The 22,497-nt window shown below is 40.3% G+C and overlaps 3 protein-coding genes across 4 annotated transcripts; 1 reads left to right on the plus strand and 2 right to left on the minus strand.

The window, feature by feature from the left end:
* The first annotated feature begins 914 nt into the window (after positions 1 to 914).
* Positions 915 to 21,968, plus strand: si:ch211-140l13.3 (centromere protein J). 2 transcript variants are annotated; one of them, XM_067481890.1, is made up of 16 exons: positions 915 to 1,148; positions 2,205 to 2,547; positions 2,957 to 3,053; positions 4,694 to 4,770; positions 4,890 to 4,995; positions 10,254 to 10,344; positions 10,490 to 10,565; positions 10,677 to 12,063; positions 12,668 to 12,764; positions 13,351 to 13,471; positions 14,129 to 14,332; positions 14,968 to 15,096; positions 15,189 to 15,273; positions 15,783 to 15,903; positions 16,987 to 17,172; positions 21,210 to 21,968. In XM_067481890.1, the coding sequence occupies exons 2-16, from the start codon at positions 2,263 to 2,265 to the stop codon at positions 21,343 to 21,345; spliced, it is 3,198 nt and encodes a 1,065-aa protein (XP_067337991.1). In that variant the 5' UTR covers positions 915 to 1,148; positions 2,205 to 2,262; the 3' UTR covers positions 21,346 to 21,968. The 2 variants fall into 2 exon arrangements, with proteins under 2 accessions (XP_067337991.1, XP_067337992.1); XM_067481891.1 differs by having other exon boundaries at positions 4,914 to 4,995.
* gpr31 (G protein-coupled receptor 31) lies at positions 4,982 to 8,693 on the minus strand. Its single transcript, XM_067481893.1, has 2 exons — positions 8,098 to 8,693; positions 4,982 to 7,585 (listed from the first exon to the last, which is right to left on the minus strand). The coding sequence occupies exons 1-2, from the start codon at positions 8,638 to 8,640 to the stop codon at positions 7,124 to 7,126; spliced, it is 1,005 nt and encodes a 334-aa protein (XP_067337994.1). The 5' UTR covers positions 8,641 to 8,693; the 3' UTR covers positions 4,982 to 7,123.
* ttll2 (tubulin tyrosine ligase-like family, member 2) lies at positions 17,239 to 21,261 on the minus strand. Its single transcript, XM_067481892.1, has 4 exons — positions 21,159 to 21,261; positions 20,056 to 20,290; positions 18,469 to 19,853; positions 17,239 to 18,060 (listed from the first exon to the last, which is right to left on the minus strand). Exons 2-4 carry the CDS (start codon positions 20,275 to 20,277, stop codon positions 17,736 to 17,738), a joined length of 1,932 nt encoding a protein of 643 aa, XP_067337993.1. The 5' UTR covers positions 20,278 to 20,290; positions 21,159 to 21,261; the 3' UTR covers positions 17,239 to 17,735.
* Positions 21,969 to 22,497: the final 529 nt, after the last annotated feature.

Below are 22,497 nucleotides of genomic sequence, written 5' to 3' on the forward strand. Positions count from 1 at the left end.
CTTACTCTGATCGAGCAAGATGTAACGATTGGACCTGTACACGGCTAAATGATTCGGATGGGTCAGCAGACCTTATTAATGTTTAAAGACCTCTGAGGGTACAGGAAAGTGTTTTTCATTTTGTGAAAAATGTTTTGGCAAAAGCATTAACCCTATTCTCTATTTATCAAGTCTTACAGGCTGGAGCTGATATCATTACTCTCACTCCATTTTATACGAGCACTCTCATTGCTTTAATTTGCCTCCATTTACCACTAGGCTAAAGGCCTGTTCCTGCATCTGTCCACAGTTAACAGCTCTTGATTCTGCTGCCATCTTGTGTTATGATGTGAGTGAACACATGACTCCAACCCACAGAAATTACATACTAGTGTTTGAAGTCCACATTTTCTCTGTGCTGTTCTGTCCACAAATATCAAAACAGAGAAAAAGGAAGCAATCCTCCGTTCAAGGTTAAGTTGATATATTTCTATATACAATAAAAGCCCCTTAAATTATTCAGTTTGTGTTTTGACAAGTGTTTAATCTGTTATTCTAAGACAATCCCAAAGTAAAACCTGAGAAATGCTGCGAAATTCTCTGGCTGGAGTTAATGACAGAATCGTTTTACTTTATTCTCACTTTTTCTTCAGAACTTTTAAGATTGTTGAAAAAAATCTACAAATGTAATTTTGCACAGCACTGTCGCAGCGGTCAGCGGAAATACACGTAGCAATGCAGCTAATAGACACTTGTTTATAAATTTTTGTTTAAACCAATAAAAGGTTTATTCTCGCCAAAAGAAAATCCATATATTTTTTATTAGATTTCTGATATGTGTAAAAAGCCATTCAAACGCGTTTTCCTTCCAGAGCCACAGGACGTCCACAGTCCGCTGTCCCAGCGCGTTGCTGCCATTTTATTGTGAAAGGTCTTGGCGGAAGTTTGGGTTTGAAATAAATGTCCTGAGAAAAAGGTCCCAATGTTTTCAGTGCGGTATCGACAGATACACTGTAATATCGAGGGAACTTTTGTTTTACTCTGAGATATCTGCATGATGGTGTCATTTAGCTGAATAAGTGAGGAGAAAAAGTTTCAGAAACGACTCCGGTAACTATAGCAACAGTAAACTTCCCTCAACCGTAAAACCACCTCACCTGGGACCACAGGTAACTTCACCTTCAATCAAATGGAGCTGACTAACGTGTAGCTTTTAACACGACGTTACGTGTGTTGCTGTAGCTTTGCTGAAACTGGCAGGTAAAACGTTCCATTTTGTAAAACGTTTCAAAGTGAACCAAAAAATAAAAGGGTTATCAATGTTCGACCGTGCTGCTTAAGTTAATGTATAAAAGTTAACCACGTGACATTGTGCCAACATTATTTACACTAAATTCATCTTAAGTAGTTTCTAGATGTTGCTGATTTTAACACTGATTGGAGGCATTTGAATAACAGGTCAGTATTTATAAGTTACAAGACATTTCTTTGTGAAACAATCAATGTAATGTTACTTAAAGCCTTTGAAAATTGTTTAACTTTAAAGTAATATATAATATATTTGTGTTTTTATTTTCAAATTTTGCAGAACGTGTGTTCACTGTACATATGTATTAGGAAGCGTACAAACTCGCAGAAGTTGACGGACATTAATGTCGATTGCGGCAGTTGGTTGATTTCAGTGCCAGTGTTTCTGGCGGTTGTTCGCTTTAGTTGGCGGCCATTTTTGTTCGGTTTACAGAGTATCGGAGTATTTTGAAAGCCTTCATTGTGCTGCTATTAGCAGAGAGATGTCTTTGAAACTGGGGTGACCACTGTAAAACAATTAACAGCACGTTTTTGCTACTTGTTAGCTTTACCACTAATTAAAACATAATAATTAGGACAAAGAAAACAAGGTTCACATGTAGCAAGCTAACCATTCTAGCTAGCATAGGTACGGTACAAAAAATTCAACAATCTTGTCAGGATTAAACAGTATTATTAGATTAGTAGATTATAATAATTTCAAAAGCAGCAAGAAATGTTATATATAAATTGTAGTTATATACACAGGACTTGGCTCATCAGATTAAAGAAGATGTTAATAGGGACTTTAAGCCCATATGTTTCCATTTCCCGATATTATTTCAGGGTAATGATTCTTCTCTGCAAACCTGTTTGGTTCTTTTTCATTGCATTGAGTTCATTTTATGTTCGTCTTAATAAACGCTGTGGCCGTTCAGATGAAGACAAGCTCAGGAGGAAGGAGTTGCCTGCAAGCCGGCTGAACATCATCCAGGGATGTCTGCTGAAATACCAATGGAGAGAGCGTCCCAGAGTCTGTCCACAGACTCAAACCGGTCAGGTCCCTGTCTATCATCTGTCTTGCCCATCTCTGGAATCAGTGCGGTGGAGAAACAGGGGGACAGTCTGAGTCCTTCAGGCTTTCAAGGTGAACCAGTACTGGGCAAGACTCCCCCTTATATCTCCCCTCCCCTGAGCACTGATGACACCTCCTCCATTGGACAAACCCAGACGACTGCTGCGAGAATAGATGCAGAAGCCTCTTACACCACAAATCCAACGGTAAAACCTGTAAGAAATACATCTCTGCAATTTACAAAAACTAAATCATTGCACAAAAGTCAATAACAAAATAGTGTAATAGAGTAAAAACAGCTAATGATAACCTTAACTCACCAGTCAAATTTTCTTACAGATGTTCTTATACACATACAAGACATGTATTTGCTCACAACACTGGCCTCTGTAAACAAGAATGCAAATGATCTGTGGATTTTATACAGCAAAATTCCATGCAATGGGGCCCTTTGACTGTTTGTCCAGTTCGTCTTATTGCCACTGGAGAGCAGTAGAGCATCCGATTACAGTGACTCCCCTCAAAGGTTTCAAACTGCGTCACTGGAGCATGTTATGTTCTCTTTCGTTTGACAAAAATTTGCCCTTTGACTAAAATTTGTATGTTTGTTGACAGGCTCCAAATCATCTATATGAGGTTGTTCATCAGCAGTTTGAGCAGATCCACAAGGTTCTACAGGAACAAAGTAGACTGCTGGCTCTTTTAGGAACAGGTCAGTTTTATTTTGGGTTATTCAGGGTTTGTCCTTTTTAATTGCAGAGAAGATTTAGTTTAGGAGAAACATGAAGAAAAGATAGAAAATGGGATTAAAATCCCTAAAAACCTACTGTCCTTCTGCTCAGTTGGTCAACTTTTAAACTCACTTTAGAAACTCACATAACAGGATGTGGTTAAGTATTATTACATTGGGTAATAATAATAAGTAATAATACTTATTAATAATAATAAGTAATAATAATAATATACTCATCAGGTAGAGCGGTTCTCTAGGAGTAGCAGGAGTTCGATTCCTGGTTTCTCCAGGCATGTACATGTAATAAAGAAATAGAAAAAATAGAAAACACAGTACAGAAGTGCTCTGGGTAGCAGTAAGTTCGAAAAGTGCTGTGTAAACGCATTTTTTTTAACATATGCATTTCAAAGTGAAGTTCAGAAATAAAAAAAAAAACGTTGTAATAATCCTAATGAATCCAAATAAACACGTTTTATTAACTTTTCCAAAGATCACAATAACAGATACTGTATTTCATCCGATTCCCTTTAAAGACAAATCACAAGGCACTTGTGCAGGCAAAGTATGAAAACGAATTATAAATGTGACAAATTATTTCAACCACTATTTAAAACAAATACTTTGTTTTAATTGTATTATAAAATTACAAATGTTTTTTGAAACTTGCAGTGTGATTGTGTACCTGCAGTGTTTTGACCCAAACAGGCGTGAATCCATAGGAAACGTGCTGCATTTCCACTGATAAATCACAAAGTCCATAAATGAGATAAATCTGCCAGAACAGTTGAAAACACTGCGGCTGGGCGGGTGGAGTAGTGGCTATGTCCACAGGGTCCACAGGGTCCAGCAGGCAGTCCATGTAAGATAAAACCGCAAGGCTGTCGAAGACCTGAATCACCACATCCTCTGCTATATGCCAATCTTTCAGCCTGAAGCACAGTAGCACCACCTTGGCTATGGTACAAGGCCGGAAACAGATGCAGAAGACAGCCATCACCACCCACACAGCATTCCTCAGTTTTTTCTTTTTCCTAACCGTTTTCTATGTAGTACGGTGCAGTGGAGATGGATATTGAAAGGGACAATGATCACAATGAAGAAGGTTACCTCCAAGAAATGAAGAGTTCGAGGCCCAAAATGGATGCACAGGAAGTGTAAAGGGAGTGCAAACAATCAAAACAAAATGAGTCACTTTCACATTTCCCATATTCAGATATACGTTACAGTATGTCAATGTCAAAAAATGCGCTTTTTGACACTGTAATAATGATTTAAACATGACGACCAGCCCCAGTGGTGAAAGGAGTTTTGGTTTGGTTTAGTTTTGGTTGACATTAACACCAAAGCCTCTGTTTTACTTCAAGCAGCTGTCCTCCAAGAAACTGACTCAGTTTCTGTCTTTGTAATTTTTCCATCCCTTTTAACAGCACACACTCAGTTATTTTGATTTGTATCCACTCACATTCACTTTTTCTGTTTTTTGTGATCGGGACGTCTATCGAAACAACGGCAACCTGTTTTTTCACAGCAGTTTCCTCTCAGACCCAGCTCTTAGAAATCAAACATCTTAGTTCACTGTCCAATTCCCCGCTGTGTCATTTTTTCTGTTTCTCTTAAAGGTCAGATGTTTCCCGCATGTGTGCCCTCGTGGTGGATTGGCTTGTTGCCTGTGCTGCCATTTACAAACTCTGAGAAGGTGATTGCTTAATGTCCAGTAAGGTGCTTGTTCTGAGTTGATCAGCACTAAGTCTAGATTAGACCACTTTCAGTGTTTAACTCAATCCACTCTATTGTGTTGTCTTTTACACCTCTCAGGATTCTTATTCTTTGGCCCCACAGCTCCCAGTTTTCCCAGCGTCATCTCCTCCATCCGATCAGAGGAGGACTGAGGATCATGTAGTCCCCAAAAGTGCCAGCCAGGGTAAGAACCAGCTGCTGCCCCCCGAAGCCATCTTAACACCACTTCTACTCATACACAAGCAAAACAGGGAATCTCATCTGATCCCAGATAGATTTCATATCACTGAGAAAGTACACAAAACTTTAATATTATTCAAAATGACCAAAATGCCATTTTCTAAAAGGACTCGCAGCGTTTTTCATGTTCTTGTAATGCATCTAATTGGTTTCTTGTGCAGTGTATCCACATCTGTTTTATATACACACACACACACACACAGACACACACACACATATTATTACACACAAATATATATACATGTATATATACACATACATAGATTTAGAATTTAGGCAAAGGATAAGCCAGTAGAAATGTACTCACAGAAAAATATATATTTACATTTTCATATATTCCAGCAGTAATAAATAAAATCATAAAATACAAGAACAGTTCTACCCAGTGACACCTGTAAAACAGAGGAGCAGGCTTGTGCAAAGTACCTTAACAACTTTACCCAAATTCAACAACTATTGTATCATGTCTACCAGGTATTGTACATAGAGCTTTTATTGGGACACGTATAACAAAGTACAAAGCGTTTAAACTGTACATAACAATATGATATAGATGCCCAGAATTCCTCAGGTTATATGAGGTAAAAACTGCAACGGTGCTGCATTCATGTTAGCGTAAATCAGTCTCTCCAGGAAGTGACAGACCCTTTTTTTTTTTAGGGGCCTAAAACAACCTTACCTAAACAAATTATTATGAATGTTGTTATGCTGTGAAATTACAGAGGATAGTGACAGAAATGAGCGACTTAAGGACGTAGCCAATAAAAAACCCTATGTACGTGTTTATACGTATAATGTAATGAGATGTACAGTTGTGTTTATCAGAGTTTCAGATGATAAAATCATACTGTACATACTTCAAACACATGAATATAGCAAAGGTCACATCTACGCAATTGACTGACGGTGTTTCCATAAACAACATTGCTGGGCGCTAAAGTTTGTTTGCTTTCCTATTAAAGGTCACGTGAATATGACCTTAGGACATGTGGTCCAGTCTTTACTCTGTAAATAGTTGCAGTTTCCCGTACTCACACTTTGTCATTTTTGTAATTGTGACATTTGTAGGGTCAAATATTCTTGCTCACATTTTCACACTTACATTTTACTCCTTGATCCCATGGTCAAAAATAAGCATCCGTCTTTCAAAGTACAGAAAATAGATACGATTTTCTTTCATCAGTCACTTTTTTTCTCGGTTGTTTTCACTTCTAGTTATTGGGTACATCAGATTTCATAATAAATACAGCTTGACAAGAAAGTTACATAATATTGCACAGCACAAATTTAAAATGTGTTTCTTTCAGTGCATTTTGTCACAATGATGAATATTTCACACAAGCAGATGAGTAAAAACTTGATTAAATTCTTGCATTATTACCGTAGATTTTATGGATGTAAGTCAGAGCTGTGAGGTGAAGTGGCAAGTTATTCTACATTCTGACTAATTTGATGGGATTCATGATTTATGCTGGACAGTTGCCTACTTTTTGTTCTTTGGGTTTCACTTCACATTCAACTTTACAAGACGACGGACGCTAAATTTAAATCCAGAGTACTTTCCATCTCACGCTACCACTTTTACTCACCACTTTCAACTCTCATGTCAACTCTCCTAGGATGCTTTGAGGCATGGTAAGTATATTTTTGGAGAACGCTGTCAGGTTACATTCAGGTTACATACACAAAGGGTTGTACAAGTGACACCACACAACATGTGTAAAATTGTGTTTTACAGCATTTACAGGATTCTGTTGTAGCCACTGTGCAGCTGAGGTGGCTCCATCCTCACTGATATTCAATTTCTATAATCATTGTCTCTGACAGTTAGCGTCATCTATATGTCAGCTACTGTAAAGCAACATATAGTAAGATAAGCCCTACTTTTCAGGCACAGTTTGCAGAAGAATATCGTCCTGTATTTAGCCAGTGAGTTATCCCTCCTGACTAAAGAGCTCCTTATAGAAAATGTGCCTGAAGTGTTTGCCTGACTTTTGTAATTGTAGGGGAAACTCTACAGAGAGAAACAGCCCCTGGTGTAGCTACATTCAATCCTCCATTTTCCATAAAGCTCAAATGGCATTGCTGCGTATAGGGTGCACTGTCTTTCTTCTTGAGCTGTCTAGCGGCACTGGGGCTCCTTTCACTAAGAAAGGGAAATAATTGGCGAAATAAACGGCTTTAAACTTGGTACTGCAGAAGCCGTAGATCAGAGGATCCAGCAGACAGTCCATGTAGGAGAGGACCATGAGTCCGTCAAAGGCCACAACAGCCTTATCCTCGTTGGATTCGCTCAACTCGTACATGCGTACGAACAACAGAACTACCCTAGCTATGGTGCAGGGGAGGAAGCAGAAAGAGAAGACCACCATCACGGACATCACTAGAAAAACTGCTCTTCTCAGCTTGGTCGTATCCCCAACAGTTTTTGTACTGAGCCGGTTGATGATGTGCACTGTGCAGTAGACCAGGATGACAAAGGGGAGGAGGATCTGAGTGAAGAAGACTGCCTCTCTCATACCGTCCATCATATCCTTCAATCAGAGAAAAGGATTGACGTAATTGTCACATACATAACAAATATAGGGTCTTTCCTGATTGGTTGGCCTGGGTTCTACACTGGAATACCACTAGGCTACAGGTTAACCACTATTCTAAAACGGGTTATTTTCTTACATTGTCCGGCCCATTTATATCAATAAAGCCAGGCTTGGCAGAAATACCTCTGTGCAGTTCAATAGCAGCACGTACAAATGAATGAACACTATTGAATCAACATCTCTCTAAAACAGTTTACAGTCAAAATTATCACCCTTCATAAAAAGAGGAGTGTAAATCCTTCACCCTAAGCCTTTTTTATAGGAGCTATAAAAAACCTGTTCACTCACCACTGTGTTTGCCACATCATCACAAAATAATTAGTTAAGGCTTAATTGTTTCTGTTCACATGCTTTGTCGTTTCTTCTCATTTCAAACACTCACATTTTTGAAACTAGTGGGGAAAATCTAGCACATTGTGACACAAGTTGTACATTACAGCAATTACCTTAATTAAGGTACCACCTTTGTCATGTTTGTGACTCTTGCAACAATCAAAGCTCTTGAGCATGGTGGGAATGGTGAGAGGCAGAAGTAGAAGCCAGATGAGAACAGATATCTCAGGAGACTTCTTGAGAGCTCGGAGGACGTTCTTTCGACCTGGGCGTACCACGTTAAAATATCGATCAATCGAAGTCACCGTTAGAAAGGCGATGCTAGCTCCGCGGTTTAAAAACAACATGAAGAGCATAGCTTTGCAAAGTGTGCCATTCCCACTCCTCCTCCGTCCTTGGATGAAGTTATATGCCTTTAGGGGCAGGCAAAGCAGCAGCAGAGCATCAGCCAAAGCCAGGTTGAAAAGGAAAACATTATTGGTGTGGGACTTCCAGAACTTGAGCTTGAATATGAAGAGGTGCAGGACAGATGCGTTCAAAGGCAGAGCCAAAATAATAATCACAATCACGACAGTGGCATACAACTTATACAGCACCTTGTTTGTGGCTTCACAGTCTTCAATGAGCTGGTAAGTAGATGCACTGCTGTTTGCCATTTGAATAGTCAGATATACAGCGATATACAACTTTCCTAAACTGACAACATAATCACTTTACTTGGAAATTCTCACCATACAAACAAATAAATTCCGGCCAAAAAAGGTTCCGCTTTGTCTTTAGTTTTATTCCTTTAAAATGTTTTTTTTTTCCTTTTTAGTCCTTGTGCATTTCTGTTTTCCAAGTCGTTCCAGTTTTCTGTTCTGTTTTGTTAAGAGTCCAGCACCAAGTCTAGAAGTAACTGTAGCTCTCTGTGTGCAGAGCAGATGGTAGACACCTCCTTTGACCACTGGTTTTTTGCCTTATTGTTCCAATAAGGAGAGAGAGGCTCCTCCTTGATGCCTGAGGAGTTGAGCCACCAGCTGCTTTTCCACTGTAGGACCAGGGCCAAACCCAGGCCGTCACATTTAGAATACAAACAATCCAATCGCTTTTTCTTTGGTGGAATAATAATAAGCAACAAGGCTTTTTCAAATGATCCAATTAGATCAAAATGTGAATGTAGCCCGAGCAAACCCATGTGTGAACCAAGTCAAGACAGTCAAATACTGATATTATAGAAAAAAAACTCGTGGCATTTTGATAGACAGCCAACTAAACGAAAAAAACGTGGGAACATTTTACCTTTGCGCAAAAGAAAATAGCTCTTCTGAGGCTTCAGTGAATCCCAGAAGCCTACAGTTTCTCATGCAATACATCTTGTGTGTGTCTTAACTCCACGCTCCCTGAGTCAATGTGAATTTAATACTGTAATTTTCCTCTGCATATGCTAAAAATGCTGCAAAGGGATTTTAGGGGGGAAAATGCATATGTGGATCCTTGGGATTTGCTAATAGATTAAATACATCTGGGTTTGTTAAATGGCGCTGTGCTAGTTGACCAAGTTTCTATGACGTTAGGAAAAATAAATGAAAAGTAATTGTTTATGTGTTTAAAGAACACGAACAAAAGCTGCGTTTTGTCTAGCAACCATAATTAAAATGTAATACAATAAAAGAGGAATGCGAAGCGTATGAAGAGGAATGTGGGAACACCCTCGATTTATACAAAGTCTAATTTCAATTATTACAAATAGATTTACTGGAATGGACACTGATTACTAACACAGTCAAATATGTGATTACGACACCTGCAATGGAACAGTTCAGGAGAAGGTTTGTCAGCTGGATTAACAAACTACTGCACTCAGTTGTCAAACTGGGGCTTAGTACGTTGTACTAGTTCTCCGTCAGAAAACAGTGGATTGCTTCTTCGTCTGGCTGTACTGTATCTGCGGGGTCTTGTTTACAAGTGGGAATAATATGCAGCACAAGAATGGAAGGCAAAGCCCGTCAATCTACGTTCCGTCCTTCACCCATGGTTACGAGCTCTGGGTAGTGACCAAAAGAATAAGATGACAAATACAAGCAGCAAAAATGGTGGCCAGGCCAGCCTTAGTCCTGCTGCTAGTCCTGAGTGCATCCAACTGGGAGAGGGACATCAGGGACGACTTACTGAATCTACTGCCACTGTGACCCATCTTCAGATAAGCTGCAGAAAAAGATGAATAAATGGATCAAATTTATTTGCTAAAATGATACATGCTGAGCAGAGCCATTTACTTACATTACAGGACCTGGTCAGACTACACACAGAGACGGACACCAGGACTTAGTCAGTCCCTTCGGAGTGCGGAACATCTTGTCTGCTAGCACTAATGACAGGTACTCAGTAGAACTCGGAAGGTTGTTGGGGTGTTACTCTACTGTCAATGACATTTACAACTTGCAGGAATATTTTTACAATATGTCTATAACAAGTCTTTGGTAAAATAATATTTGTTTCTCTTATGTCATCAATGCTTATCAGATGTGCTGTGAAGGAAACAGGGACCATAATTGACTGTTTTGAGGAGCCACTGAAAGAGCCAGCCAAGCAGCTACAGGTATAGCAACCTGTAACTATCTGCAGTAGTTTACTGTAGCACTCTCTATTGTAATTGCATCAGGATACGACAATTTTAGTATTTTACGGACTCAACATTTCTCTTGTTCAGAGAGAGTCAACAGAGGGATGTTACTACTTGCAGGAGAGTGAGGGCATTTCCACGATGGACACAAATAAATTGAAGGTCACTGAACAGCAGGAGCTCCAGTGGCGAGCTTCCCTCAGTCAGCAGCAGCCCGGCAGGAAGTTGACCACTGGCATCCAGAAGCGCTCCTCTTCCCCTTTTACGGTCCTTAAAGACGAAGGAATGCAGCTTGAAACCTTCCAGTCTTCAACCTTCCAGCCTGAGCACAGCAAAGAGTTTTGGACTTTACAAGATTTCTGCTTTGCTTTATGTAATTCTCAGAAACTCGAGTACAGACAGAGAGAGAATGAAACACAGATCCAAGCCCATGCTGAGGATTTTCCCAAGGCTTGCAGAGATGAACATACTCACTTCAGCACTCCTGTCCTGCCTCAACATGACGCTCCACCTTTCCCACAAGTCAGAAAAAAGAATATCAATGATTTTTCAACAGCTGAACAAGAGGAGAAAGTTCTCCGACTACAAGAAATCAAATACAGAGCCAATGAGAAGTCCCATATGGAAGGAAAAGGAAACCTTGACAACCTGGATCCAGGAGAGACAGAATGTAAAAATAATCAATCACTCTTCAAGATGAAAGTCCTCAGAGAGAAGACGGTGAATCCAGAAAAAGACAGCCTGGGTGAAACCTCAGGAAAACCTGTTGGCAAAGACGGTGTGAATGGTCACGTTGAACTTACACGATCAAATAGCAAATGTGGTGCCACCTCAGCTGATCATTGGGAACAATCCCTATTGCACAATAGCACACATGTCTGGACACCAAAACATCCCACCACTGTGTATAAGTCAAACACTTCCCTCCCTCGGAGGGACAGCAGTGTTTCCCCTCGGGCCCGTGGAAATCAGGAAGTTATTGTTAGTTTTGAGCCTCTGAGCAACAAAATAGAGAGACTCTCAAGCTTGGACATGGAAACTCTCTCTACAGGCTGTGTTGAAACAAAAACACATTTTCATCCTTGCCGCTACAAGTCAAGCGCAAGAAGCAAAGGTCAACAACAGGCTTCAACAACAGCAACAGAAGTCTGTCTTTGTGCGCCAAACAACACAAGCCGAGATGAAACACCTCTGAAATGCAGCACAGCTCCTACGCAGACTATTACGACAAGCAGTTGTGATAGTAGCACTAAAGATAACCCACCCTCCCACTGTCACCAGTTTCCCAAGCTCCCATGCCCTCGACCACGCCCCAGTGTTCAGGATTCCCATTTAAACCAGCCAGAAGATGATAGTGATAATCCCAGTGAGGCTGAGAACTGGTGGATGTGCCTGGAGAGTCTTAGATCTGGACTCGGGCTTCAGCGCCCATGTTCTTCCTGCAGCCTGTACAGGGATGGTGATAATTCTAATGGTAATTTTAACACATACCTAGTTGGATTTTGATAGGATGGATCTTAAAAATTGAATTTTTTATTATTAAACACTGTTTTACAGTTGTAATTTTATTTCTATTTAAACAAGATTCAGGTGCCCATATAAATAAAAATGAAACATGTTGTGCTTGCTCCTGTTCATATTGGCCAATAAATGATGCCAAATGCATTTTAATGTCTGTTCAGAGAAACGACAAGAAGGTCATTTTAAACTTAACAGACTGTGTAGATATTCACAAGCTTTGATTAACTCAGACTGCTGAACCCAGATGAACATTATGTTCAAAGTGCATTCAGAAGGGATCTTTTTATCTTCAATATGAACAGGAGCTACTTGACAGAGCTACCGGATGAATAGTGGTACAAAATCCAGACAGAAACAACCAGTCAGGAAAAATTAAAGCAGTTATTAGTCATTAATTTAGGCCATGACTACAAATGTTTGCCATGGGAATATTATTTCTGTTGTCCTCCATACATGTAACTGAAGAGTAGGTTCTCAGTACTCTTCAAAAGGATAAAGATAATTTCCATAAGTGCTTCCTTCTTGAAAGTCTGCATTGCATATTTGTCCTTGTCTAGGGGGTCAAAAGATGAAGATAACTTCACTAAGATCTGCATTGGAACATAACGATTCAGAAGAAATGCTAAAGCCACAAACATCCCGGGGGTTTCACAGGTAAGAAGGACTTGTGTAGGAAAACTCTTATCAACTGATTAACAATGTATTGTAAAATGTAATGTAACATTGGGCCAGTTTAAGCTTCCTTCCTGTTGTCTAATGTTTTCTTATCTCCAGGCACAAAAACATGATGTGCAAATGTAAGCAACAAAACATCTGTTTACCCTTCGTCATATTTAATTAATTCTGTAGTAGTAAGAAACAAAAGTCCTAAGTTTTAGGACTGCAGTCCTGGAAAGGCCACGCCGTTTTATTTTGTTTGTTGACACGTTTGAGTTCCTCAAAATCTATTTAGCCCCTCATCATGAATTGTTATCAGCTCAAAACAAACATTTGCAAAGTGCAAATAAGCAAATGTTATCATGCCAGAAGTTTAATATAAGAAAAGAAATGCAGCTTGCATCATACTTAGTTAACGGCAGCTATTAAGTTTGTCATCTTTAACAAATTAGCATGTCGATGTTAGAGATGCTAGCATTCAGCTCGAGGCACCATCTCATTAAACGTGTCCCCATTAGCTGCTAACAGTGCTTTGTCTTGCTTTACCTGATACTGCAACACTCGTGTCTTTGCCTCTATGCAGAGAAAATGTGGACCAAGAAGATGAGCCCAAGAAGGGATGTAACATCCACTCTGAAAGAGAAGAGGGTCAGACCACAAGAAGTCATCACAGCCTGCATGAAGTGAAATACCAGGATATCCAGGTGAGTTTTTGCCGTGAGCCGTTCTGCTGGAGTGTCTCTTATCATGTTTTACAGCAGCACCTCTCCCAGTGAGCTGCTGACACATCTATAGTCCTCATAGACCTGGTGGAGATGTAAGTGCTGTGCAACACTTGTGTGTCAGAACCATTTCTGATTCCCTAAAGCCATGAAAACCTCTCAGTCCTACATTTGTATGTTGTTTCATGGTCTGGTCATTTGTATTTAGTAGAGCTGTAGTGCTGCTAACATTTTAAGGATATATTTCTAAACAGTGGCAATGAATTATTTGCAGCCCAGTCGTGATCAGAATTTGGTTTCCTAATTGTCATTAGACAGCGATGTGATTAGTGTAGCCCGTACACTGATGATGCCTTTTTCATTAGTACTGTATGTTCCCGCTGAAAGACTTTAATTGTCCATGTTTAAAGTACACGGTAAAAGTTTAGTAGTTCAGTTTCTCAGCACCTGGAGGGTTTGAGTCCAAAACACCACAGTCATCGCTTAACTTTGAAATTAGCTTGAAGGTGTTTCCTACTTTCTGACAGTATTATTTCATCAGGTGTGATGATGAACTGTTAAAGATATAAAAGTGTTCATCTCTGCACACACAAACAGACTTCCTCTTCTCAAGGTCAATGTGTGTGTGTGTGTGTGCAGGCCCTCAGGCAGCAGATGGAAGACCTTCAGCAGCAGTTCAAGCAGAGGGAAAGGGAGTGGTCGGTAGTTCGATGCCAGCTGGAGGAAGTGATCAGAAGAAACTCTGAGCTGAGGGACAAACGTGTAGTTATGTCACAGTGCTGCCAAGTGACCGACCGATGTACTGCACAGAAACACACTGTGCAACAGGACCAACAGACGGAGGTATGTATCATAATGTGCAGCCTGCTTTTTAGATCAGAAAGCATATTCATCCTAAAAATGAATCTCCTCTGTGTTATACTTGTTTATAATTTGTCAGCACAATGGTTGAGTATTTGTTTAGTTCAGTTTATCATATAACACGATTCACTGTTAGTGTCTTTTCCCACTTTATAACTCTTAACAGTGGTTTGTATTTAGCTTCTGCCTTTGTGTTGCTGATTAAATCTTATTGGTAGCAAATTATTCAAGTATATAATACACTGTTAAATGGTCTTTAAGCACCTCAGCAATAATTTATGAGGGTGAACAAAAGATGGTGTCAAAGCACTGACTGAGTTCGTTACATGTTTATGAGGTGTAAGCTGATCGGCTCCCTTTGCCAGTTCTGTCACTGCCCGGACTTGATTTTACCTTTTCCAGGGGAGAAAGTAGCAAAAATCAAGATTTAAATAAACCAAGGACTGGAGCTCGGTCAACTGTAACAGGGACAACATTTCATAGCCACTTGCATCGTCGTTAAATATTATGTGGTAAACACAATTTCAATGTGATGACCCAGCTACACATGATAAGACTCACACAGGACATCACCAAACTCCTTTAAAGACCGTTTTGTCCTTTTTTTTTCTGCCCAGATGGAGAAACCTTTAACCCACAGATCGGTAACTAATGGGACAAAGAAATTCATTTCTGCTGATCAAAAGACAAGGACAGTCACATTTGTCAATGGAGACATCAAACACATTTTGGAAGATGGGAACGTGGTGAGCTGCATTTGTTCCCCACTGTTTATAGCACAACAGAAGGGCTTTAAGGGCTCGTCTGACAATGATCTTAATGTGCATGTGTTTTACAGGTGTATTACTATGCTGGTTCCCAGACAACGCAAACCACCTACCCAAGTGGTCTGGAGGTCCTTCACTTTCCCAACAGGCAGATTGGTGAGAGATGCACACTGGTGGCCAGATGGCAAATCTTTGTTTTCCTCTGCTGATATTTAAAGAGGCTTCACAAAATGCTTTATTAAAAGTGTAACAGTGTAACAAACTGAAAAAATTTTGTGACTGTGATGAAGCAAAAGAGAAGCAAAAGAGAATTTCACCCCCAGTGTTGCAGGTGTCCCCGGCTTATTGGACTTTTGCAGTGAGTCTCAGCTCTTGTTTTAGCTGTCCACCTGCAGCATCACTGTTTACGTTCACATTTGATCAACACGTGGTGTGAATGAACTCACATTCATATTTGAGTTTAATCCCATTATAAACCTCATTGTAAAGATAATAAAAATTACAAATTTTTTTTTTTTTATTGTGTTAGTTCAGCTGAAGTTCATTATGGAGAAATTAAGGAGATATAAAACCCAATGACACACATACAAGCACTGCGTAGATATTACACAGCATATGACTACACATCCAATATTTCTTCTATAACATATCTCGTGCTGCGACAGAGAAAAGACATCCTGGGGGGAAGAGAGAGATCTTGTTTCCAGACCAGACAATCAAGTATTTGGAGCCTGATGGCAGCGAGAGGACAATCTTCCCAGACGGCACTGTCATTCACCTTTCATCGTAAGACTTCAGTAATGTATTTCAAGGAGAGCTTCAGAGTGTGTGTAGGGTCAAAAGCCAGTGTAACCTAGGAGGACTGGTGACAGGATCCTCATAAATAAGTGAACACAGGGAGTGACTTTCATGCCAGACACTGACATAATCCAGTTTTGAGATCAACCCTTACATTCTTTACTCTGCAAGAATGTTGACGCTGAGCCAATTATGGCTGGACCATTTCCTCATAATAGAAATATTCTAGATGTGAAATATTCTAGATGTGATATCCATACTAGAATTTGAACCACAGCTCAGGATTTGAACAAAATGGGGCTATATAGCATATCCATTTTTAAAATCCCTCAAAATAATGTTGTTTACTTATAATGATGCCATTTACGGTATATTGTGCAGTAGTTGAAATCTGACAACAACACAACCTTAAAGGTTTTATTGACACTGTGGGACCCACCATAGACATTGAGACGAGTAGTCTGTATTTAGCTGTGGGCTACAACTGGAGCCCTGTTTACATTTTGGCTTGTTGTGACCATTCAAACCAAACCCAATTAGCCGTTAGCAGTTCCTGTTTGCAGTGCACACATAGATACCTGTGCACAACTGATCCTTCTCAGGAATCTCCTGGAATCTCTTGGAGTATTTTATTTAACTTTTTAGTCCATGGAGATAATCCATCTCTGCATAAGCCCTGTGTTATAGGGTTTTAAGGCTTTTAACAATGGACCAATTATGGGAAAAGGGCTCCGTTGTTGTTGTTATCAGGGGTCTCTGGATATGTTTATGTTTGTTTTTGTGTTCATTTAACTGAGTGTGTGACTTTCAGATAAGACATGTTAACAGTCACGCTGACACGCAAAAAAGCACTGGTAACTTATTGGCGACATCAAAGATGCAAACAATGAGCTGAAGCCTGCAATTAAGCTTCACAAAACTGACAGGAGCTGCAGATTTAAATAATTATTTAGTGTACGTTGTGCGACAAGCAACTCTTATCAATAATATTGTCACATTGTTTCGAAATCATTATTTGATACTGTATGTTGTTAAGGTAAAAATTGCTTTCTCAATCATAATATTCTGTAGGTCTGGGGAGAAGATGATGGACTTCCCTAATGGTCAGAGACAAGTCCACACATCCTTGTACAAGAGGACAGAATATCCAGATGGGAGGGTTAAAACCATGTACCCCAACGGACGACAGGAAACCAAGTATCCATCAGGCAGAGTGCACATCCGAGATAATAGTGGAGTCACTGTCCAACAGCCTAAGTGAATGTCAATGAAATAATAGATTTTTTTAAATAGAAACCCATAGTCATAATCATGTATTAGGAATAATAATAATGTTAGAAGTGTACTGTTTCCCACTGACAGTTCTCCTGGTCAGTATCATGACCCACCACATGTCCTTTATCTTAACTAACCCGTTGATAAGGTGGCACAGCTGGGCCTAAGCTGAATGACCCCCAGTGCTCCAATGTACAGGCATCGTTCATTTGCTGCCTGAAAAAGGACTGTGAATGAAAATGCACAACAAAAAGAGTTTAATAAATTAAAAGTCTTTAAATCACAGTAGTCTACATGGTCTACATGGTTACTCCAAAATAAGTGATAACACAAAAGGTATTGTTATGAAGACTCTGGTAAAAAGGTGCTGCATGCCAGTTGCTGACAAATAGTACTTTTGGAAGTTACGTATGTAAATAGGTATATAGATGATTTGGGAGAATAAAAACAGGCAACATGTTTCTACTGTCTGAGATACACACAGAACAGAAACTAAAAGATCTGAGTTAAACCAAATCAGGACTAAGCAATAAATTCCAACTCCTTTATGTGGACTTTAAGCAGTCACTGAGCAGCGGAGGAACCTTTGGCCCCCACAACAGTGAATCAAAGTCTTCTTCGCCGTCCACGACCTTCTTCCCTCCTCTTCCACACTTTGTCTTATCTGACTTGCTGGAGGCCAACTCAGCAGTCAGCTTGTGCAGCTCCAGCATGACCAGTTTAACATCCAGTTTATGCTGTGAGGCCTTCAGCGTGGCTCCATTAAACGGGAATGTTCGTATAAAGTTTCCAGCTCTGAGTGGGGGAATATGTTGTCCATTCAGCGCCTTGGCTTCCCCCAAAGGAGAACTTACCTGTCTGTGGCTCCCACTGGGAATCAAGCACAACGGTTATTTGTCACAGCAGTAAATGGCTTCTAAAGCAGCACAAGTTTAGTTCTATTGTAAGAGATGTTGGCCAGTATCTTCTAAATTCAACTTAAGCGAAATTTGACCATCTTCTCCTGAACATCAACTCCATTCTCGCAAAATGCCCAAACGTTTTTTACTTATCAAACTTGTAAAACATAATTACATCAAGAGAAAGTTAAAGTTGTCAAAAACGTATGTAGTAATAATTGTGATGGTAATACGTATAATCCAGTGAAAATATCTCATTCAGGTGAAGTTCTCATACATTCTGCAGTCAAGGAGAATTATGGCAGTCGCTCACATAAAGGACTATTCACCTCTTCACATGCGGCGCCTGTGTGAACAACGTGCGAGCTATATACTGTACCTGTGCATGTTTTGGAGCTTCCAGGATGCAGCAGTACGTCTGAATCCCAACCCTCTCTGTGGGACATTTGGTATCAAAGAGGAAACGTCTGTCTCTCCTGGGAGCTGCAGCTCAGCTTCGGTTTCAGCATCGTCATGGTTCGTAACTTCAGACACGTGAAGACTCCTGTTGTCTGACAGCCACCGTGCAAGAGCTGGACGTGTCTGTCTGTTTACCACTGACACACTTGTCCTAGAAACTGTGCGAGGTTTTAGGTTTAAGGTCTTGTTGGGGTAGTTTTTGGTATCTGTGGCATTTCTGATTCTGCCCTTGGCTGCATTTATATTGCTGAAGTCAACAGGAGGAAGGTGTCTTTGAAGATCGGACACATAAGAACGTTGTCTAAACCGTCTCTGGTAACTACTTTCAGGCTGGTGGCGACTTTTTATCAGCGGCAGTGCCTGAGCTTGTGAGGTCTTGATGCCACTTGTCTTCTTCAGGAATTTGGGTTCTTTAAACTTTGAGAGCAAAGGTAGAGGAACACGTGAGAATTTGTTAGCAGGGAACCAATGACTCTTGGACTTACAGTTGTGATAAGCGTCCTCTCTTAAGCCGTCTTTTGATGTGTAGTTCATCAAATCAATCAGGTCGCCGATCAGCCCTTTTTTCACGGTGATATCAGCTTGGCAGTCCAGGGTCAGCGCAGGGCTGTAGTTGACCTCCAGCAGCCAGGGTTTGAACTTGACATCAATAAGAATATCGAAGCCAAACAGCTCCACACAGTTAGGACACGAGGGGACAGTGGGAGCGATGGCGAGCAGGGTCAGAGTGACAATGTTATTGATCCGCTGCCACAAAAGAAGCTCGTTGATGTCTTGGCCGGAGAGAAAATGTCTGAACTTGCTCATTGTCCACTTGCATCCCTGGCCCACTCTCTCTTTGTGGGCTTTGTAGAAAGGGCCAAACTTGTTAATGCTGGTGTTGGTCAGGTGAGCGTACAGGTTGCGCAGGGACGACAGGCTGTACTTCTCGGTGCCAAAACGCACCAATCCTTCCTGATGCATGTAAACAGTGAGTGGATTAAAGCTCTGTACGCACACATAGATCCTCAGGTCAAACTTGTAGCCGGAGATCAGCAGAGGATTGCTGATGTACCTCTGTATGATAACAGAGCAGTCATACACCAGGTCCTTAATATTCTCAAAGAGGAAGATTCCTCTACCTCTGGAGAGACCCACGGGCTTACATATCCAGTAGACCGACGGTCCTCTGCTCAGGCGGAGTTTGCTGTATTCAGCCAGGAAGCGGGTGTATTCACTGGGGAGGATGAAGGCAGTGGGACTGAAGTGATACAGAGCCGAACCAAAGGCGACTCTCATTCTCCTCAGGTTGCGCGCCAGGAAGTCCTACCAGAGAGGGAGAGTCTAAGAGTGAGATTGGTTTAATTGACTCGTCAAGACATTTTAAATGTATAAATGCACCTTGTAGAGCCCAAGCTAGTAGCGGTGTGAGATCTACTTACATTACACATTTATTTAGTAACTTCGAAGCAGGAAAATGCTGTTTTGTCCTAAACACACAAAGTCAAACAACATGTCACACCATCACCTTGCGTGTGATGCCAACAGTTTGGGGATGGTGGTTGAGGCGCTGCCATGGCAGCAGCTTCTGAAATTCTGAGTTGCGAAATGCAGTCCCTCGCCAGTAGAGGTTCCAGTCTTCTTCCTCCCGTTCTCCTTCATCATATTCCTCCCATCCTCGCTCCAGGAGCACCTCCCTCACCAGCTGTGGACCTTTGTCATGTAGTCTGAACACCAGGGACGCCGCCATGCAGCATCACAAGCTATCAGCACAGCACGAGCACATTATCCAAAGGTGAAGATTTGTTGTCACACATGCACTAAAGTTTCATTTGGATGTTTGTGCATTACAGTGGGATGTGGATAATTAATTTTATGACAATTTGACTAGTTACGGAGAATTAAGTATTATAAACTATGCTAAACTCTGCTGGTTGTGAGACAAGTGGATATAAAATGTTACAGTTTCTCTAATGTTATATCTGCGATTAAAGATGAAAATCCCCAAACTACAGAAAAATATATGTGAACACCGACAACAAACTGTCTCAAACACGGTATTTAAAAAAATACTATTTTGTGGTTGAAAACCAATGGGGGAAAAAAGTGTAATTTTATTAATTTAAAAGAAAGTTTACAACAAATTGCGGTAAGAAGGAAGGAGTGTGTGTACTTTCTGAAGCCGCTGTGCATCACCCAGGATCAAATTTTAGTCAAATCAAAGTCCAGTTTGAATGGGCCTGAAGGTTTGACAGTTTATCCCCTGGCTGCTTGCTGGTGTGGGAGCTAAAGCATGACCACTAAATCTGAGAAGCCCTAACAAACCTGACACTTTTGTCTGCTCCTCTGCACGGACAGAGGGGTCACAGACTCAAACTTCAGTTTGTAATCAAATTAAATATGCAGAACTTTGTCCCTATATCAAGTGAAAAGAACTAATAATATGGACTAGCCTGAGCAAAAATCAGGAATGTAAGTGATGCAGATGCTTTTCTATGCCTGAAATGTATAGTTATATAAAATATATGCAGTACTTAAACATCAAAGACATGAGCTTCCTATTTCTTAAATACACACAAGTAACACCCTGATATTAATACTCATAAAGTTGAAAAAAGGGATTTGCCTCACCTTTGAATGCTGATTACACATTGACTAATTGTGTTTTCTTCTCTCTGTCAGGTTCATGAAGTGTAGATACTCCGTCCTTTCAGCTCACATCGCCAACAGTGTGGTGTGGACATGCAGTCTGCTCTTTGGAGGAGCTCCTCCTACAGACAAAACCACGTGCACACGGACAGACGGGTGCTGCAGCTAGTGTGTCAGACTGTTAGATGCAAGAATGTCTTTTGTAATATTTCTTTGTTTGTTATATCAATGCTGTTATAGTCATAATTAACTATTGTGGTCATTTAATACAAGGACGAATGACAAAAGACAAAATTATGCATGTAGGACCACTTTGCCACTGCAACACTAACTATGTAAAAAGGGATAAATAATCATTATTTTTTTCTATATGAACAATGTCCATGGTTTTATTGGTTTTGTGTTGGCTATTGTGCATTGGTGGAATAAAACTAAGGGGCTTAAGTGTGTTCTGAAAAAATCTTCCCAATAATGATTTAATCACTTTCGAGCCCAAAGCTAATGTTGAAAGTACTTCTTTGTGAGAATTGTCAGCATTGGGAGTGATGAAGTCTCACATCACTTAAAGAAAGTTCTTGAAGAGCTTTCTAGTGTCTTAGAGATATAAGATGCTGACTATTTAATTGTAGCATTGCTGAGTATAGATGGAGGCTGTTGTTGGGTGTCAGATGAAAGCACAAACACCCAAATGACTTCTACAGAGCTCTTGCTGTGCTTTTCAGTCTCCTTCTTGTAGATGAATGAATGTAATAAGAGTGTTGGAGGAGCAAACATGGCCAGACGATTTTTGTCACCACCTGTAAATAAAATGCTAAAAATAGCACGAGATGTTTGAACTTTGCTTAGACAGCTGCCACATGAATAAGCAACCTGCTTTCAGTGATGAGTGAGGTTTTTTGTGGCTCCTAACATTCCCACTAGAGGGTGCAATGTGACAAATGAACAACTAAAAGCTACAGCATGTATTTACCATGTCTGTTATACATTTTGTGCTTATTAGTTATCTAATCTTGTCTGATCTGTAGTCCACAGTGCAACAACATATACTAGAAATGCAAAAAGGAAAAGTTTCCCACGTGACTAATTACACTGCCTCCACTCATCAACTAGCAAAGGATCCGTGAGGTTGAACCTGGAAGTAATGTTAACCTAAAGTGGGATACATAGAACACAAAATTACAAGAAAAAGGGGGGAGGTGACTAGTTAAGCACCGTTTTCGGGAAAATGGAAAATGAGCATATCTGCAATACAGGTGATCTGGCTGCAGAGTGCGGAGACAAGAGTTGTAGGTTGAATTTAATCTAAAAGTTTCAAAAATAC

This window comes from Channa argus, chromosome 17 (genome assembly GCF_033026475.1).
Source record: "Channa argus isolate prfri chromosome 17, Channa argus male v1.0, whole genome shotgun sequence".
NCBI classification, from domain to species: Eukaryota; Metazoa; Chordata; class Actinopteri; order Anabantiformes; family Channidae; genus Channa; species Channa argus.

Bases quoted from the DNA above. Each gene is read 5' to 3' on its own strand.
- si:ch211-140l13.3 (XM_067481890.1), top strand. From the start codon at position 2,263: ATGTCTGCTGAAATACCAATGGAGAGAGCGTCCCAGAGTCTGTCCACA. The intron at 12,765-13,350 runs GTAAGAAGGACT...GCCTCTATGCAG, and splicing joins ACATCCCGGGGGTTTCACAG to AGAAAATGTGGACCAAGAAG. The intron at 15,904-16,986 runs GTAAGACTTCAG...AATATTCTGTAG, and splicing joins ACTGTCATTCACCTTTCATC to GTCTGGGGAGAAGATGATGG.
- gpr31 (XM_067481893.1), bottom strand. From the start codon at position 8,640: ATGGCAAACAGCAGTGCATCTACTTACCAGCTCATTGAAGACTGTGAA. The intron at 7,586-8,097 runs GTAATTGCTGTA...CTCTGATTGAAG, and splicing joins AAGGTGGTACCTTAATTAAG to GATATGATGGACGGTATGAG.
- ttll2 (XM_067481892.1), bottom strand. From the start codon at position 20,277: ATGGCGGCGTCCCTGGTGTTCAGACTACATGACAAAGGTCCACAGCTG. The intron at 19,854-20,055 runs GTGATGGTGTGA...CCTCTCTGGTAG, and splicing joins CTGTTGGCATCACACGCAAG to GACTTCCTGGCGCGCAACCT. The intron at 18,061-18,468 runs GTACAGTATATA...CTTGATTCCCAG, and splicing joins AAGCTCCAAAACATGCACAG to TGGGAGCCACAGACAGGTAA.